General features: G+C 39.8%; 1 protein-coding gene across 1 annotated transcript in view; it reads right to left on the bottom strand.

The window, feature by feature from the left end:
* Window positions 1-19,273, bottom strand: part of F5 (coagulation factor V) — a 47,606-nt gene that overhangs the window by 25,087 nt on the left and 3,246 nt on the right. The window contains exons 2-12 of the mRNA XM_089512438.1: window positions 18,208-18,299; window positions 14,219-14,341; window positions 9,434-9,646; window positions 8,667-8,810; window positions 8,339-8,560; window positions 7,428-7,593; window positions 6,035-6,212; window positions 4,296-4,398; window positions 3,832-4,043; window positions 3,192-3,342; window positions 485-697 (exon numbers count right to left, since the gene is read on the bottom strand). Coding sequence (XP_089368564.1) covers window positions 485-697; window positions 3,192-3,342; window positions 3,832-4,043; window positions 4,296-4,398; window positions 6,035-6,212; window positions 7,428-7,593; window positions 8,339-8,560; window positions 8,667-8,810; window positions 9,434-9,646; window positions 14,219-14,341; window positions 18,208-18,299 — 1,817 coding nt within the window. The remainder of the gene's footprint in view (window positions 1-484; window positions 698-3,191; window positions 3,343-3,831; window positions 4,044-4,295; window positions 4,399-6,034; window positions 6,213-7,427; window positions 7,594-8,338; window positions 8,561-8,666; window positions 8,811-9,433; window positions 9,647-14,218; window positions 14,342-18,207; window positions 18,300-19,273) is intronic.

Here is a 19,273-nt window from a genome sequence, read left to right on the forward strand (position 1 = left end):
TATGTCAGCTGGTACTCATAGGTGATCTCCCATCCACTTATTTGCTAGGACCAACCCTGCTTAGCTTCCAAGATCAGACAGAATCTGGTGCCTTTAGGATACTTAGGCTCCTACAATCCATATATTACTCATAATATATTTCCTAAAGCATACAACCTTTTCCTTATATAAAATTAGGCATAACTCCTTGTTAGGATAAATCTGTTAGGATAAACCTTACTGCTCTTCTACAGACTATTTACTTCCTGGTTGAGAAAGGGAGGGAAGTGCACTAAGAGTATGGAGTTTAATCCTATGTCCAAATAAAGGATGGGAGGGAAGTAAAGAAATGCTTCACAGCAGGAGCTCCTTTTCCAACTGCTTAAGAAATGGAGGTGGGACAGTGGTGGCAGGTGAGGAATGTTCCACCTCTGGTTTTAGACCAAATGGTAAATACTTTAAATACATGAGCAAATAAAGAATTGACCATAGACCTGTAACTTACCCACATTGTCCATTGTTACAGTAGCCGATTCACCACTCATGGGGAAAAGATTTAAAATATCTTGATCCCTTCCTCTGCTCAGGAAAGAGTGACCAGAAAGATGTACAGGCACTATCTCATCTTGTGTGCCTACGCTGATGAGGTGCCATCCAACAGTCTCAGACTGACAAAATCCCAGGATATGTTTTCTATCAGCTGCATAACCATTAAGGGCTAAAATGGCAAAAGAAAATGCAGTTAACAATGCATTCCTATCTACAGCAGTCCCATGAATGTAATGAGCTTTCACTTCCAGATAAACATGAATAACATGAGAATACTAAGCTAAACATCTGAAAGGAAATCAAAAATACAAAGAATACTTCAATTTCATCAACATTAAAAAGGATTGTGTTATGTTTACGGTAAATACTTATATGTAAGTCTAGAAATTTTAGTTTTAAAAATCAGCCCCAAAACCTTGGGTCAACTTATCCACAGGTCAATGTAAGTACTATACCTTAACTCTTATTTTAAAATAATAATAAAGGCATCCCCATCTCTGAATAGCATGGCAAAAGGCAAGAGCTTTGTCCTTCCCAGGAGAACCTAAAAGAAGCAGTGACCCTCTACTCTCTTCACTGCTTCTGGCCTTTTTTGAATGCCTCTATGGGAAAATGGTGGCAGCTCTTTCATGCTTCCCCTCAAATGAGCACTGAGAGGAATCAGGCTTTGAAGAATCTCAATAAGACATTTGTGTATGGTTGTAAGCTTTTCTGAGTTAAAGCTTTGGCAAAGTTATCACACTAAAGTTATATTTGCTTTGCCTTTACATCCTTTTTGACATGTGTGATTTCCTAGACTTGCCTGATCCTGGTGGCCTCCCTCACACATCACATAGCCACCAGTTACAGGAGTTCCCGCTTCATCCATCCAGCCTTTAGTGTGAGCACAAACAGTTATGCCTGCTGAAAATTTGCAAGTTCATTGGCATCGTTTTCCTTTGCTTCATCATTTACATCCTTTGTAACATGCCCCAAAGTTTTAATCTCAATTTATCAATGTGTCATATGAAAATCCATAATTTTGGCCCCCAAACCTGCCCTCAACATGAGGGCAACTTCTACTTTTCTATCATAATATGAGCAAATACATGAGGAATGGCAGCCAGCCTACAAAAAGGTAGGTAATATTTGGCCTTCCAGATGATTTAAGGCTAGAGTCCCGTCATTCTTCACCATTGGCTATGCTAGCTAGAGTTGATGGGTGTTGCAGTCCAAAAACATCTGGAGGGACCCATGCTCCCTGACATTGAATAATAGTTTTACAAGTTATAGGGGGAAAGATCAAGGAAGTTTGGATTCTACCACTGTTTGGATTCTGTAATCTGAAAGGCCATCTCTTTCTTTATGAAGTCCCACCATCTCCAAGCACACATTTAGTGAAGATACAATTGCACTGGGCTACAACGCAGAGGGAAGTGTACAGCCAGTGAGGTGGTACAACCAGTGGAATAAGCACAGCTGCTGGGTGAGGGGAAAAAAAGCATTGCCTCCCTTTCCTGATGACCCAGTAGCTGTACCAGACTCTGAACAGGCCCTCTGGAGGCTGCAGTGTCACTTGCCTCAGCAGCAGCTGCTGCTACTCAGAAAGAGTGCCTTCTGTTCAGAGCCTGGCATGGCAGCCATGCTACATTCAGAAGAGGACCTCCAGAGTCCACTGCTGGGGTGGGTGCTGGTGAAGACCATCCAGAATCAGCCTCGGCACCCACACTAGACTCTGAACGGAACCTCCAGAGGATACAGCATTGCTTCAACATTGGCAGCTCTGCAGTGGGCCTGAACAGGACCTCTGGAGATCATGGCACTGGTCCCCCCAGCAGCAGTTTGGCTGAGTGGTGGCTGGCTGGCTGGCTGGCTGGCTGGGGGCAGTCCACCACCACTTCTGGTGTCCTTTCTGGGACCCATACTGTGTGACACTGAAAGGAGTAGCATTACTGGTTATCTGGTTGTGTGGTAAGCAACACTTGCTGAAATTTCCTGTTCTATACAACTGTTAAAAGTTGAGGGACCATCTCCAGCTGGCAGCACTAGTCAAGGATGTAAAGGTAAAGGTATTCCCCATTGACAAGGTTGCAGGGACGTAGCCAAGGGGGGGGGGTTCTTGGGGTCCGGACCCCCCCCCCTTCCGTTAGAAAAATGAATGGTGCGTGCTGCTGCGCCGCCGCACCCAAGCCCCATTATAATGGTGGCATTTAGTCTGGACCCCCCCCACCTTCCTAAAATCCTAGCTACGTCCCTGAAGGTTGTCAAGTTATGTCTGACCCTAGTGGGCAGTGCTCATCTCTGTTACTAAGAGCCAGTGTTGTCAGAGACTATTCTGTGATCATGTGGCCAGCATGATTGCACAGAACATTATTTACTTTCCCACCAGGGTGGTACCTATTTATCTACTTGCATTTGCATGCATTCAAACTGCTAGTTTGGCAGAAGCTGGGACTAGTGGTGGGAGCTCACCCCATCATGGGGCACCCAGGCCTCAAACTGCCAACCTACCAATCTTGCAATCAACAGAATCAGTGTCTTAACCACTTGAGCCACCACATCCCATAATCAGGGATGGTAGGAATCCTAATCCAATCTTTGGAAGGATATGAATCGACTTAATACTACTGAATCAGGACTTTTGCACCCTAAGTAAAGCAGTAGCTGAGGTTTTTTTTACTCACTGTGCATAACATTAGACTTGTAGAATTTTGGATCATCTCTCTTAACAGTGGATGGATTGCTGCAGTGCTCCTTAATATTGTCCTCTAAGTACCAGCTCTTGTTTTCATCAAACACAGCAAAGACCGCATGCTGCTCTACATCAGCCTTATTCTGAAAAACATCATGACATGTCATTATTTTTGGAAGCATACTAAAGGTTTTCTCCCTCCTGACATTTAGGCAAAGGATCCCATTGCTGGATAGATACACTGTCTGGCTTGTGGAGTGGGAACATTACACTTCATTAGTTCCCTTGCTGGTTACTATTGCTGGTTAAATAGCCAATAACAGAAAATGCTGGAAGACTACTGCATTTATGCCTTGGTGTCCTACAAGGCTACATCTTGTCTGTCATGCTGTTTAATATCCATGAAAAAACCCTGACTGTGATTGGTAAGCTAATGTCACCTACTTCTTACTCTAAATTTTAATCACACTGTCAACTCTTGTCAGTGTTCCCAGAAACAAGCCTTGCTGAGTTCAATGCAACCTTCTCCCAGGTAGGTGTGAACAGGATTGCAACGTTAGAGGCAAAGGTGCCTGAACCTGGAAGCAGCATATAGCTGTATTTTCTACCAGCCTGTCCATTTTATGCAGTACCTGTATTCCTTTCTGGTCAAGAGCTTTGCGTTTACAAATCAGAAGTGGTCCAATCAGTCCTGATGCAATATCTCTTGTCATATCCACAGCACTGTGATATAATCTGGTGACACACTGAGCATCCTTTGCTGTGGGTTCATCTGTGTCAAGTACAGTCCACTTATAGGTGTAGGTTTCTCCTGGTTGGACAGCTTTACCCTGAGTAATGTTTTCTGAAGTAGATATAAATGGAACAACAGCAACATTAACAAATGAAAGATGTTAGTTTAATATAGAAAGCATGTTCAGACTCTGTACTACTTGCTATAGCTAAAAACATGAGAATAGAGTAGTACTATTATTTCCCTCAATCTAGGCACCATACTCCCACTGATGCAACCTAGACTCCTGTAGATGCAGCCTAGCCATGCTGCAATAAGGAAGTCAAAAAGGATTATGTATAGAAATAATTATTAATAACAAACCTTTGGAATCTGAAGGATAAATGGCTCCTTCTGCTTCTTTTGAAAGTGTCACTCCATGCACATAAATACTGTAGGGACGACTGGCCATATTTTTGAATACAATCTATTTAAAATACAGGTGGAGAAAATGTATATCCATCAGGTTATACTACCAGTCTTTGTGTAAAATTTCAGCAAAAAAAGCATACCTACCAAATATGCCTAGAACAGCATACAGTATATAATAATATCATAAAATTACAACAGAGGATTTATGAAAACAGTTTAAAAAACACACAGTACATTTTGTTTAGTTGCAGCATTGTTAAGCAGGGATTGTTATCAAGGGAAAGCCCTGATATAATAGTTGTTTCTCTAAAAGAGCTTAATTGTTCCTGTATGTCATTTACTTTGATCCCAGATAGAGGACCTCTTGTTATTTGTTATTGGAATCAAATGAACAAGCAGCAATACCATGGCCAGAGCTGGTTCAAGAGTACACTCTCCTGCCTGGAGCAATGTTTTTCTCCATTTAAGGCTTTTACATTTATGACATGACAGCTTGCATTTCAAGAATGCAGCTACTCTAGTTTGCTTTAAAAACAGTGGCAGGAAAAAAGGCAATATAGACCAAATGGAAGAGAAATTATTTCTTTATTGCTATAACCACTCACCGTTGCCACTGCATTATTATAAATGCCGTGGATGACATAATTAAATCAATATTTTTTTCAGTCACACACTATGTACTCCATGCATGAAGTATGCATGAAGATGAAGGCCTAGTCAGATACATAAAACCATGATATGGGGCTTCATTGGAAGCTCAGAATGCATGGAAGGGAAACCTAGCCCATCCCTCTCTGCTTGCAATAATAATAATAATAATAATAATAATAATAGTTTATTTCTAGCCCATCTTTTCTGGCGGATCAAGGCGGGTCACAACACAAATAATATTACAATCCCCTACTCCTCCCTCCCTCCCAATCTTAATACAGGATTAAACAGTAAATCAATATAAAATCAGATTAAAAACTGAATACAATAACGAGACCATCAAACTAGAGGTGGGGCATTTTTCATGGAGGAGGACATGTGTTCATATTAATGTCAGTCGGGAAAGGCCTGTCGGAAGAGATCCGTCTTGACAGCCTTTTTTAAGGCATCAAGAGTAGTGATATGACACATACAGACATATACATATATGCAATCACACATACAGACATATAGTCAGGCTGCAGGGCTGGAAGAGAAGTGTTATACCTCTCCTGCATATAATGGGGTCAGAATGAAACTCTTTTCCCACTGCAAATTTAATTAAACAAAGGTTGAGGAGGAGACAACTTGGTTAGTGTTATGTGCAGGTGGATCCTGAATTTGCTCTTAGGAGGTGTGAGAGGTCATAGAGGTCAAAGAGGTTATGTAGGACAAAATAAATGTTTGGTTAATGAAATAAACACAAGAAAGATACACCAAGGTTTATATCAGAAGAACCAGAAAAATATACAGGTGAAACAAATATCTAAAGCTATGTACTATAGCTGCAACAGAAATAAGTATGAAAAGTTATCATGACTACTTTTAATGTGTGACTGTCTTATGTTGTATGCAGCCCAGTATAAATACAGATAAATAATAACATTTTCAGTAATATATATGATATGTATGACCTACCACTGTGTATAAATTCATCAGTATTCTTAGCAAAAAAGGGATCTTGATCTGTATACTTTCTACTCGATCCACAGAACACTTACTTTTATTTTATCCCTGACCTGAGCTCTGATGACAGGGCCCAGAATTCCACGTTCTTTGAACCAAACATTGTCAGTGCGTTTGCTGAAGGTGGCATCTTTATATTGTGTGAAGACAGCTTTTATATACTTCTTGCCGATGAGATTTGAAAAATTTTCCAGATACTGAGCTTTGTATTTCCTTTGAAAGTGAGAAATGAAAAAAAGTGCTTCGGCAAGAGCTCTTCACTTTGCACACATTCACTGGATAATGCAACACACCAAAGAATTTTAAATTAAAATGAACTGTGATTTATAGATTATACCAAAGCATTGACCATGTAGATCATGAAAAACTATAGTTAAAAGTAATTTTATTTCCACAACATTTGATTGACTTGATGTGTACAGTATATTCTGGACAAGAGCCCACTGTAAGGACACAATATGGAGAAACAGAATAGGTTTCAATTGGCAAGGCAATAGTGCATTTTATCACCTTATATTTTAAATTTCTACACATAATATATCACATGGAAAGAGGGATTAGGCTCAGAGAAAGAAGGTGTGAAAGGTGGAGAAAGAAACATCACTAATTTAAGATATGAAGAAAACATTGTGTGACCAGTAGAAAAGAGCGAAGACATGGAACAACTACTGACAAAAGTTAAGGAAGAAAGTGCAAAAGCAGAGTTACTGCTGAATATTAAAAAGGCAAAAATAATGACTATGGGTGATTCATGTAACTTTACAGTGAGTGCTTATGACAAATAATATTGTTTTTAAAAATTATACTGCAGCATAGTCCTTAATTAAAATGGAGACTATATATATTTTTAAAAACACCAAAAACCTAGAAATCTCAATTTTGTATGTTGTCATTGCTTTGAACCCACACCAGTCAGCTCCCTCAGCTAAGTGCCAGTGGAGATGATCAGACATGGGGCAATGACAGGAGAAGGACTGGAGCAAAGTGCCATGCTCCTGTTCTTGTCATATGATTACACTAAGATTATCAAACGATGACATGATCATCCCGTGATTATCCCATCAGTGAAGAGGAATTGTCTTGTCATTTACCTCCATTTCTTAATAATGGGATAACCCGTTAATACTGAAGTGATGGAACAATTCCTCTTCATTTGTGGGATAATCATGGGATAAGCACCATATGTTTGATAATCTTCAGATGAGCACACAATAAGGACAGGAGCATGGTGCTTCACTCCATCCTTCTCATGTCATTGCCTCCCCCCATCTGATAATCTCCCATATCATTTGACTAATTACAAAGGCCAATTGCTAAATTTGTGTTGGGCTCTTGGAATTAAAATCCAGCATGGCAGAACTACGGAGTTCTAAGAATGAGAAACCTCTTTTACTACAGTCTCTAAACTAACACTTCCCACCAAATTACCTATCAATGTTGTCAGGAATTTCTGGAGCATAATCCCAAACAATTTCTTCTGCAGCAATGAAATAGTCCCAGTCTTTAATCATCCTCAGTTCTTTATAAGATAACTTTTTTGTTAAAGTATCTGGATTTCCACAGTCTTCTATGTTGAGATAGCCATGCATTCCAGCTGATTTGAAAAAGAGATAGAAATAGCATTTGTAAAGAAACTGTTGCATGTTGTATGGCACTTGCTAAGAAATGTCAATGTTTCATGTTGCCTTTCAGCCTTGTTAAATTGAAATAAAGTTGTGCATTGACCAGACCTCTTTACCCTTCTCTAAACTGCATATCCCATATTCATTCCTTGGAATGTTGCCAAGGCAATTGAAGGGGAAGACAGTACTATAATTATGCATTGTGAATGGGTCCCTGGAGGGTTCTAGGAGTCATAATCCAAAAAATCATTTTTTCTAAATTCTGGCCCTGACAATAACTCATATTACCCTGTCAGTTGTCCATTCTGACTGGGTCTGGTGTGAGCTGAAAACATCTGGGCAGGAACCAGATGTGTGGCTACCTGAAATCACTACACATATTTGAATAAATGAACCCACTTAGGACTGGGGTACACAGCTAATAACTTCCCAAAATGTGAGATTGCTTGTTGCTTTATAGTCAATCTGGAAACTGTGTTCTTGCCAGATTTTTTCCCTCTTGCCTCCATCTTCCCAGGTTTGTGTTTTTAACATGATCTTGATGATTCTGTAGGTCCTGCATACAAATAAATGAATGTAGCATTCTAGTTGCACATTTGCCTGCTTAAAGTTTATTTTTGTACTTTATTAATGCAAAAACTTACATCCCACTTGACAGGAGATAACACATCACCTGGTGAGGCTAACAAATAAGGTCAAAAATGAAGGTCTCCTTGCCTTGCAAATGCTTTGCAACAAGAGATGATATCAGCCACTTCCCTGTCTTGCTGACAGACATGTTAGCTGTTGCTGATGCACCTCCAACAAGATTGACAGTTGACACTTTGTACTGATTTTGCTCCAAGGTTTGCCCATTGAAATGGATGGAGAAGATCTCAGGTCCAGAACTCATCCCAATCAAATGCCAGCTAATGCGATCATAAGCACAGGCCTGTACCTCTGCAATAAAAAGAAGAGTCACCCAAGGTGTGTGTGTGTGTGTGTGTGTGTGTTTAAAATAAGCTCCATATTGGATCAAGCTAAACAGAATTAGCTCAGGCTGTACCTGGTAGTGTTCCATTTGCATAGCCATTAATTGTATACATGAGGGAAGTTGTTCTGTGCCAGCTTTTGCTTTCATCAAACACAGCAAATATCAGCACATATTCCTTGTCAAATTGCTTCTGTGTCCCATCTTCATTCAAACTCCCTAGAAGGAATACAAAGGGAAGAGTGAACAACCCACACAATAAAAAGACATATATATCAGCAAAAAAGTTTCATCAATAAGATATGGATTATGAAGGAATCCAAGAAATAGTTCAGATTCGTAATGTATTTTAGATTTCCAGCATCCACATTTTTAAAATGTTACTTCTTTGGAGTAAACTTCCAGCATGGCTGTTCTGCTAGTGAATTTCTTCTTGGATGAAGTTTGATGAAGTTAGGGGAAGATTTCCCCTAAATGTGTTTGTTTATTTGTTACATTTATTTCCTGTCATCATCCAAGGAGTTCCAAATGATTTCCATGTGAATTAGCCATCTATATTCTGGGATGGTCTAAATCTGCTTTCAGCACTTAACCCAAGGAATACCCCTCTTAAAATGTTTTTTAAAAAAACAGCTTTTGCTTCAGATATTTCTGGAAGATCTGGAGCTCTCCATTGTGATGTCAGGCAGCTGTTTACAATGCATCCTTTCCTTTGATCAACACTTGGTCTCACCTCAGAGATAGCAACTTGTACCAGTGACAGTGGCGGCAGGTTGCACAACAAGATGTGCATGCAACAAGTATCAAATTCAGTTTCTTCAGCTTAAAAAGTATTTTATTACCTTCTTTACATATCAGCAGGGCACCAATAAGGCCAGAATTAAAGTCTTGCACCATGTTTACATGTGAGTAGTAGGTATACGTGAGACAGGGAGGATCGGCCTCTCTAGGTCCAGTTTTTGCAGTGACCTCCCATATGTACTTGTACATCTGGCCAGGAGGGACGCCATCATCCACTCTTTCTTTTGGTGATGTTCTATCAAAATATGATGAACCTTCAGTGGCAGAGGAGAGAGAAAATCATGAGGAGCTGCCAGTTTGGTAATAAACAAATTGCACATACCAACCAATGATGGTCTTATAAAATAAATAATTTTTTAAAAATAAAGAGATTATGTGCATGAGAGAAATACAGAGATTACAGGTCTGTGCACAGAATTGGATCCTTGTTTGAATTTTCGGGGGCTGTACATGCAAACAGCCCATTTATTCTTAAATAGATCTCAATTAATATTTGCTATTGATCAATACTAAAACTTCTTTTCATATTTTTCTTTACTCTTTCTTGTTACTATAGTGTTTTTTCTTCTGACATCAATTGGAAAAGCCTAATATTTCCCATTTTTAGATGCATGTAGCATTCCATTTCAGCTAACAATATGCTGATCACTGTGCTGATTCCCATATAGTAGAGTGACAGAACAATGCACATGAACTCAATGCAAAATATGTTTCTGCTTAGAGGAAGTACTTGTTATTGTATTTGCAGTTTGCCATTAAACCTGCTTATGTGCATCCACTTTCCCTTTTCCTTTACTTATAAGAGCTTGTGATTAGCTCAAAGTCTAAGTAGACTTTAGGTAGAAAAATGTAGGACAAAATGTAAGATGAAATTTTGCTGGAAATGTAGGACATTCAAGAAAAATGGAGGACACAACCAACTAGGAGTCAAAAACATTAATATTTTTTTAAAGACACACAACAGTACAATTCAAAGATATGGAGATGTCGTACCTGACTGATGCATCTGAGGAAGTACACTTTTCTAGGAAAGCTCATGCTGCCTAGTTCCTGCCGCTGGAGCCTGGAGGAGGCTTTGTCATGGCGGCCTCCTTTTTTGGGGCCCAGCTGACTGGCCAGGCCCCCAAGGCTCTGCCATGGCTGGAGGAGGCTGCGACCAGGGCCCCAACCACAGTGCCATTTCCAAGGCCTCACTGAGGCCAGAGGAGGCCGTGGCCAGGGCCCCAACCGCAGTGCCACCTCCAAAGCTTCGCCGAGGCCGGAGGAGGCTGCGACCAGCACCGTTTCCAATGGGGGCAGGGCAGGCAGAGCCTGCCCCCTGCCCAGACTCTTGTGCAGCATGCTCGCCCTCTCCATTATAAAAGGAGAGGGAGCCTGGAGCCCTGCGCGGTTGCACTCCCGGCCAGGCGGCCACCCAGGAAAATAGGGCAAGCTGGGACGGGACCGTGCCAAGCCCTAAAAACCCAGGATAGTTCCCGGGATATGGCAAGCCTAACTTTAGGGATATACATCCACAAACAGGAACTTTAGCTAACCAATAGGTTGATAAGGCTATTGAAAGTATATTTCAGAGATCCTGGAGGGAGATCCCCATGTACCACATGCAGCATTTTACATAAGAAAAGAGGGAAACATTTGGCTACTTAAACAACAAAGTTCTCAAAGAATAATAATGAAATTATAGTATCAGCAATATCTTATCAAGGCTCACTGCAGAGTGCATGTGTGCTGCACACATATGCAAACACACCAACACTTGCAGTCTTAATCAACTGTAACACATTGATGAAATCTTTTCTCTGATTGCTACAGCTGCTATCCTGCACTGCCTTCTGAAACAAGCAAAGATTAAGGGGCAGGAGTTCAGTTGCTACTGTCCCAAAGGTTTCCCTGATACTTATCTCATCACTTTTTCCCCCCGCTGTGTGTATGAGCTCATTTTATATTAGGAGTTGCCAACCAACCCCTCTTCTACTCTAATAATAATAATAATAATAATAATAATAATAATAATAATATCTGTTTGCTGTTTGAATTGCTGGACCTAAAAGCTCAAAGTTTGGACTGATTGCCATGGGTCTTTTTCTGTTTAGTGCACAGTTTTGCACAATGTAGCCAGAACATGAGCACTAAAACCAAATATATTACTCTAAGTACATCTCTTTCATTTGATCCCAGGTTGCTACAATGTACATTTCTGAAATCAAAAGCTGGCAATGTATCTATATGCATCCCTATAAACCAGTTTAACCATTCTGTTGCCTCCCATTTCTTTGCTCCATATCACACATTGTGAAACCTTTTTGTTCCATAAGATTTCAAATAGTAAACACCTATTTGGAAACCTAAGGGTAAAACCCACTGGAAGTAGTGCAATAACAAAGAGAATATTTGGAAGAGAGAAATGGCAGACTCCCTCCCTCCCACCCAATGGTTGCACTTCTATACTATATTCACGCTTCTGATGATGGCTTATGAGTGTTGTGGTGTGGCTTAAAATACTTTGTCCTTCATTAGAGGAAGGTATGTGTTGTCTATGAGTTGATTCACAGGCTTGCCAGGATGTGGGTTCTTTAGTGTTTGTGGTAAGTGCTGTAGCTATGCTGAGATGGAGCTTCATTGAGAGTTCTTGTCTTGTCACCAAGGTCACCATGTTTATCCTTGAAGGTGTGAAATAAAGTTGCCCAATGTTGTGGGGATCCTCAAAGCATATATGACTGCTCTCAATGAAGCAATCGGAAAACCATTTCAACATTCACTCGAAATACTAATCCACATCATCAAACAAAGGAGACGACATGACTCACTTTTATCTCAAAGCCTGTACTGATCCCATACCTTGGATCAATCCTTGATCAATCATTGATCAGAATGGTGAATGCAGGCAAGAAATCAGAAGAAGACCAGGACCGGGAAGGGCAGCTTTGAAAAAACTAGACAAGATGTACAGCTGAACACTAAAGTTAGGATCATCTAAGGCACTGTATTCCTCATTACCATGTATGGATGCAAGAACTAGACAGTGAAGAAAGCAGATGGAAAGAAAGTAAACTAATCTGAGATGTGGTACTGGAGAAGAGTGCTGAGGATACTGTGGACAACCAGAAAGTCAAACAAATGGGACTTGGAGCAGATCAGACTCCAGCTCTCCTTGAATACTAAGATGACCAAACTTTGGCCACATAATGAGGAGACATGACACACTGGAAAAGACAATAATGCTAGGAAAGGTGGAAGGTAGCAGAAAGAGATGAAGACTGCATACTAAATGGGTAGATTCAATCAAGGAGGCCACAGTCCTGAGCCTTCAGGACCTGAGAAAAGCAGTTGAGAATAGGAGGGCTTAGAGATATTTCACTCATGATAATTAATAATAATAAATTATAATAAATTGTTTATTTATATACCGCTTTTCCTTGTAGATCAAAGCGGTGTACAACAGATAAAATATGACCAATGTCATAATACAATAAAACAATTTAAGAACAGTAATATAATTTTAAATCTAATATAAATATCTAAAACATACAGTTGAAGTCCACTTGAAGGTAGTTAACAACCACCACAACTGTACTCTGGAGGGAGCTAAATACTTCTTCTTGAAGCATGCAGGTCTAAACAGCCCCCCTAACACCATCCCAAACTCTTTCTGGAGCATATCCACAGCACACACACTACTGCAAAATTAGCAGGATTTTGGTATATTAGAATGCCAGGTGAAGGTTTGAGTCAAAACAGCGGAAGAAGGTTGAAGGCATTACTAAAAGTCACAAGCCGTACTGTCTGATTACAGAAGTCTGATAGCCATCAGTTGTAGTGTTTCCAATTCTCATAAGACACATGCTGATAAACTGCCTGCCTTTGAAAGCGTTTCCCTCACCAGGGACTATCTTGTTATTGGGACAGGAAATTATGCCATGATACCTTCAATGTTAGACTTTCCTGAAAATAAACAGAGAACTGTTTTCTTCAGGAATTACGTTTGTTCCCAAATTTTGGGTTTCATGAAAAGGGTTGTTTTGTCTTCAAGTTGGGAATAAGAGTGGTACTGCTAGACACACATTATAATGTTCTATTTTTCACAGAAAAGGAAGATTGTCACCTTAGAATGAATGTTCTACCTCATATAAACATGTTTTCTGGCTCTTGGTATTTAAGTATTGTGGAATACCTTTCATTCTGCACTCACAAACACTCCTGTGGATATGGGCATTTTTATCCCATGAAAATATCAGATAATTAGCCCATTTGTGTTGACCCCAGAACGTGCAATGGTAACTTTCTCCCTTTGTTCATTTTAAACTAACCTTTAATATAATCATAATCTTAAATATCATTAGCAGTATCCATTTCTTTTACATATGTTATATGCCATTCTTGCACAGTCTGAGGCCTTTTCATATTATCTGTCTGAACATGAGCATGGCTTAGAAAACAAACATACATAACTTGAAAATAGAAGGGGCATTTTAGTCAACATTGGTACAACATCACAGATGTGGGAAACAAACAACCATTTGTAGGCTACATCTGCACTGTACATCTGTCCAAGTTGACATCTCTTTAGCTGCCATGGCTCAATGCTATGGAATTCTGGGACCTGTAATTTTGTGAGATGCTTAGCCTTCTGTCAGAGAGCTCTGGTTCTGCAACATACTGCAAATCCCAAAATTCCATAGGATGATGCCATGGCAGTTAAAGTGGTGTCAAAGTGCATTATTTTTGCAGTGTGGATGCAGCCATTGTCTCATGTATAAAATTGCCTTTGGATCAACTAAGCGGCAGAAAGTGACTGAATTATCTAGCCATGCCATGGTAGCACTTACCCTCTGACTGTTTGTGGTATGCTGTGCTTTGCGGGTGAATGCTCAGTGATTTGTCAGCCAGGTTCTTAAAATGAATGATGAGTGTGTCTCCCACTTCAGCACGCAGTGTTGGCCCCATAAGTCCTAGCACCCCCAAATAAAAAAGGAAAGAAATAATATTAAGAGGAAGGTATACCAAATAGCACTTTAGGAAGAAGCAGATGTTTTTCCCCTTGACTGAAAATAGGATAACAAATATACAGAGAGCAAAGAGGGAGAGTGTTTTACAGTAACCAAGAGGAAATATGTGTGGCTAGTAGGATATGCCACCATTCTTTAGAGCTGGGATGAGCAGGGCCTGTCAGGATCAGAAAATGTTTCAAAATTTTATTGATTGATTGATTGCAAGTTAGGAGCATGGGGTGGCATTCTCACCATAGCCCCCCCCCCCCCCCCCCCACACACACACACAAATTTTGGTCCCGGTGAGACTTTTTTGAAACTGAAACTGAATAAGAAGTGACTTCTGCTCACTTTCTGATGCTAGGGCCTCTCTTGAGCCTGAAATCATGAGGTGGAGGGGGCACTAAGAAACATGATAGAAATACCCCCCATGCCCCATAATTAGTGTTTGAGGGCATTTGGGGGCAAAAAAAATATTCTTTTTGTTTTGCTGGTGCAAAACACTTTGCTGGGATGCAGCCCTTCCAGGTCTCTGCCACAGTCGCCCATCACTATCTCAGAACAAAGATTTATGTATTTTTTTTCTGTTATATTTATATGCTATTCCACTACAGAGTGACACTGAAGCTTCGTGGTAACCTGCAAAATAAATTAGACTGAAGGAAAGATTATAACTAATCTATTATTTTATACATTTACATGCATGTAGAGGGAAAGAGAATCTCCCAAAGTAACCTGTAGAAATGTATGTGTCAGTGCACAGTGCTATGCTGTCAGGCATTGTGTATATATGCACCCTGTCGACTTATAGCAACCACATGAATTTCATTGGTTACTTATTTTTGCAAAATAAATTAGACTGAAGGAAAGATTATAACTAAAGATTATAACTAATCTATACTTCGTTCTCATATTCAGTACAATTGTATCATACTCCTAGGAGCTCAAGATCGGCAAAATCTTGCTCTCCAGTCCGCATGGTCAGTTAATGGACATACTGAAAGTGAGAAAAGAGCTGTTCTTACTAGGAGACATTGGAAACTGGACTTAGGGGCTTCTGACTGTAAAACAGACAAACTCTCGTTAAAACTGTATCACTTCTCATAACTGGAGATCTCTTTGGTTTAATCTGAGAACTTCTCTGTACAAAGCATAGGCTGCCTTACAGAGCTATGTTTATAGTCCAGTTCTTTTAGTAAGAGAAAAGGGGACATCATTATTATAATATTTAGAAAATGTAATAAATCTGTTTCAGGTAAATTGATATTTACATTTCTGGAGCATAGTCCTAGCCTAGTTGGATGCCCAAAAGCCCAGATAATGTCAGTTCTGAATATTTTGAAATCATGAATTAGAACCAAAAACGTCAAAAGCAGGGTCCCTGGTTTTATGGGGGAAAGCCCTCTGTGTCTACAAATTGCTTTCAATGAAACTTCATTATATGGGACTGTAAATTGTTCAGGACATTAATTTAATAATTTATTTGTTAATTTATTGTGCCTTGCCACTGAAACACTCTCTCCTTAACTTTGCATAACAGTGGAATGAGTTGGTTATTGCAAAGCACAGCTACCTGCTTCTCTACAAGCACATTCTTTTCCTAACATTTGTAGGAGATTATGTGTGCAGGAAATTCTAGAACAATGTAGAAGTGAAAAGAGGAAACCACAACTCATTTTGTTTGGCAATAGACACAATAACCTTCAAAAGTGGCACACAGAGCGCAACAGTAATACATAACCTTTTGGCTTGCCATGGTTCCATGTGCAATATTATGACACAGACAATTTGTCTGAATTTATCACTCACATTCCAACAGATTATTTTGCCAAAATCTACAGATTTGGGTATCTGAGACCAGTGGTTTAAAAAAAAACACAGTAATTTTAAAATCACTATTGATTTGGAACATTTAGTGTGAGACATTTTAAAGGTGTTCAGTTCTCACCTGGTTTTAATAGCAGGTCACCTTTGTACATTTTGTACGTTACATATTAGTAACCCTAAAGCTAAAGGATCTTTCCCTCTGCACTGGGTGGTAGTCTGTAGAAATGTATGGTAGAGAAATAGCATTGGAAATTTCTCTTTCTGAGGATGTGTAAACTGGTCCCAAAACCTTTGAAATGAATGGCTAGTGCTGAAGTAGTTGGACTAGTGTTATTCATGAAAATGATACTATGCTCTGAGGTATTATAGTTTGAATACTGGTAATCACTTTAACTGTCAATCCACTAGCCCATGAGGAAGAAAACACAAGCTAGTAAAGCAGTTTGCTTTTGCCAGATACTACTGGGAAAAGAAAAAAATCCACCATCTCCTCTCCTCTAGAGGGTTAATTGAGTACAAACTACTTTTGCACTTCAACCTCATTTTGCAGCAGCTGAAGTAAACAGAAAGTGAAGGAGGGGAGGGGAGGAGAAGAAAATTGGTACATTTTAAAAGCAGCTGAAAAACTAGGGAGATAAAGGATCAATCAGAACTGTCCCTCCCAGAGTGGGACAGTTGGAGGATATGGTTGGTCTGATCTCTGTCCTTTACCTTTCTTTCCAGCTGTTTTCCCCTTGTATGTCTTGTCTTCTAATATATTTGGGCAGGCCATGCTTGACTAAATACTCTAGAGCAGGGGTAGGCAACCCTTTTGAGCCAGGGGCCAGGTTGCTGTCCCTCAGACAACTGGGGGGCCAAAGCCAAAAAATAAATATTTTTTTAAAATTAAATAAATAAATAAACCAGGACAAATGTAGGACAAATTTTTCAAATGGAGGGCACTTTTTTAAATAAAAAATGGAGGACATGCGAAAAAATTTGCTGATTTTTAAAAAAATGTTAAGATAAATGCATGTTTCTGAGGCTTCTATAGACAATTGCCCCACCATGCCACTCGCTTGAGACGCCAAATGCCCCGGCAGCAATCGGCGGCAGGACCGGGCTGGGGCCGGTCCCAAGGCCTTGCCGGGCCGCATCCGGCCCGCGGGCCGCAGGTTGCCTACCCCTGCTCTAGAGGCACTTGATCCTGTCTCAGCTTGGAAGCTACACAAGGCCAGCTCTGGTTAGTTCTTGGATGGGAAACTACCAATGAATAGCAGGTGCTTTAGGCTATACAGTGGCCCTTAGTATCCACTGGGGTTTGGTTCCAGGGCCCCCTGTGGATACTAAAATCTGTGGATGGCCAAATTCCATTAAATAAATACAATGGATAGTACAATGGTGTCCCTTATATAAAATGGCAAAATTGAAGTTTGCTTTTTGGAATTTATATATTTTTTGAATATTTTTAAGCAGTGGATGCTTGAATCCATGAATAAAGAATCTGTGGATATGAAGGTCCAACTGTATCTAAGAAGAGGGAAGTGGCAAAATCCCCTCTGAGTATTCCATACCTAAGAAAAACGGAAATTCATGGGGTTACCATAAGTCAACATGGTACAGACACACACAGTGCATGACAGCACAGCACTGTGCATTGATACATGCATACATTTCTACAAGCTACTTTGGGAGATTCTCACTCTCTCTCTATATATATAAATGTATAAAATAATCAGAATAATGACACATTAGCAAAACAATTGTTCATTTGGGCTCACAATAACAGACAGATGTTACTATGGAAGTGATGTCATAGAATCATAGAATCGCAAAGCTGGAAGAGACCACAAGAACCATCCAGTCCAACCCCCTGCCATGCAGGAACTCTCCATCAAAGCATCCCCAACAGATGGCCACCCAGCCTCTGCTTAAAGACCTCCAAGGAGGGACACTCCACTACACTCAGAGGAAGACTCTACTACACTCCATGTGTCTGAAGATATTGTTTTTGTGCTTACCTGACAGGTCACTTCTTGGTTTTTCTTTTTTAAAATCTGCTTCATATTCTGTGTAGACAATTTTCTTAAACAGGGGTTCTGAATCTGACAATCTAAAATGAAAAGTTCTTAGCTTAAACTTAATATACCAAACTTATACAGGGGCGAAATAGATTTATAAACAACACAAAGTAAGAACAATGGCAGAAGCTATATACTGTGTACATTTTGTAGTGCCTCAGAATGGAGATGCTCTGATTCATGTCATCTTGTATGGTAAGACAGGTAAAGAAAGGGTGGAACCAGGGTATTTTTGCACCTTGTCTCTAGAATTCATTCTCCTGGGAGATTCACTGGTTGCCATCCTTCCTTCTTTACTCCAGTTGAAAATGGGACCTTTTAAGTGTCTGGTGGAGTTTTATGTTGGCATTTTATCTTATGGTATTGCTCTGCTGCATCCTGTGTAATTTTTTTCTTGTAATTTAACTTTGTGTAAATTCAAACTGTAATTTTTATTACCCTCTGCAAACAATCTCAAAGGTGACACAGAAATAGTCATTTTGGCATAATTTGCATGATTTGTCAGTATCCTGTTCCAACTTTATGTCAGTGTACCTGCTATGAGTTATTGGTTTACCCTTAGGAAAGGAGTGTACTGTATTTGCTAATTGAGTTCAGAAAGAGGAGGAGAGTTGGAGCTGGGGAGGAACTGCAGTTGCCAGGGCTGAGATGTAGTTCCTTTGCATCTTGAATAAGATAGTAGTATTTTCAGTTGTATATTTAGGAGGAATCAAAATCTTTGTACCATGAATTCTATATTCCATTTGCATCTATTTTGTTCTTTTTATTTAGGGATTTAAGACTGCATGTTGAGGGTGTTTTGATTTTGTATTCCTCCATGGCAGGAGGTCGTACAGTAATACTGCTGACTAGCACAGGCAGAAGAGCCCTGCAATTATATCCTACACTGGCACTTAATTGGATATATGGAACTTTTGGGGCAGCACATATGTGTCAAATGTTTTCATATTGTTGATTAAATATATTGTATGTACAGTATATATTGGGACTTAAAATTGTCATTGTG

Source organism: Sceloporus occidentalis, unplaced genomic scaffold (genome assembly GCF_023333645.1).
Source record: "Sceloporus occidentalis isolate IW3139 unplaced genomic scaffold, rSceOcc1.0.p SCAF_2, whole genome shotgun sequence".
NCBI lineage: Eukaryota > Metazoa > Chordata > Lepidosauria > Squamata > Phrynosomatidae > Sceloporus > Sceloporus occidentalis.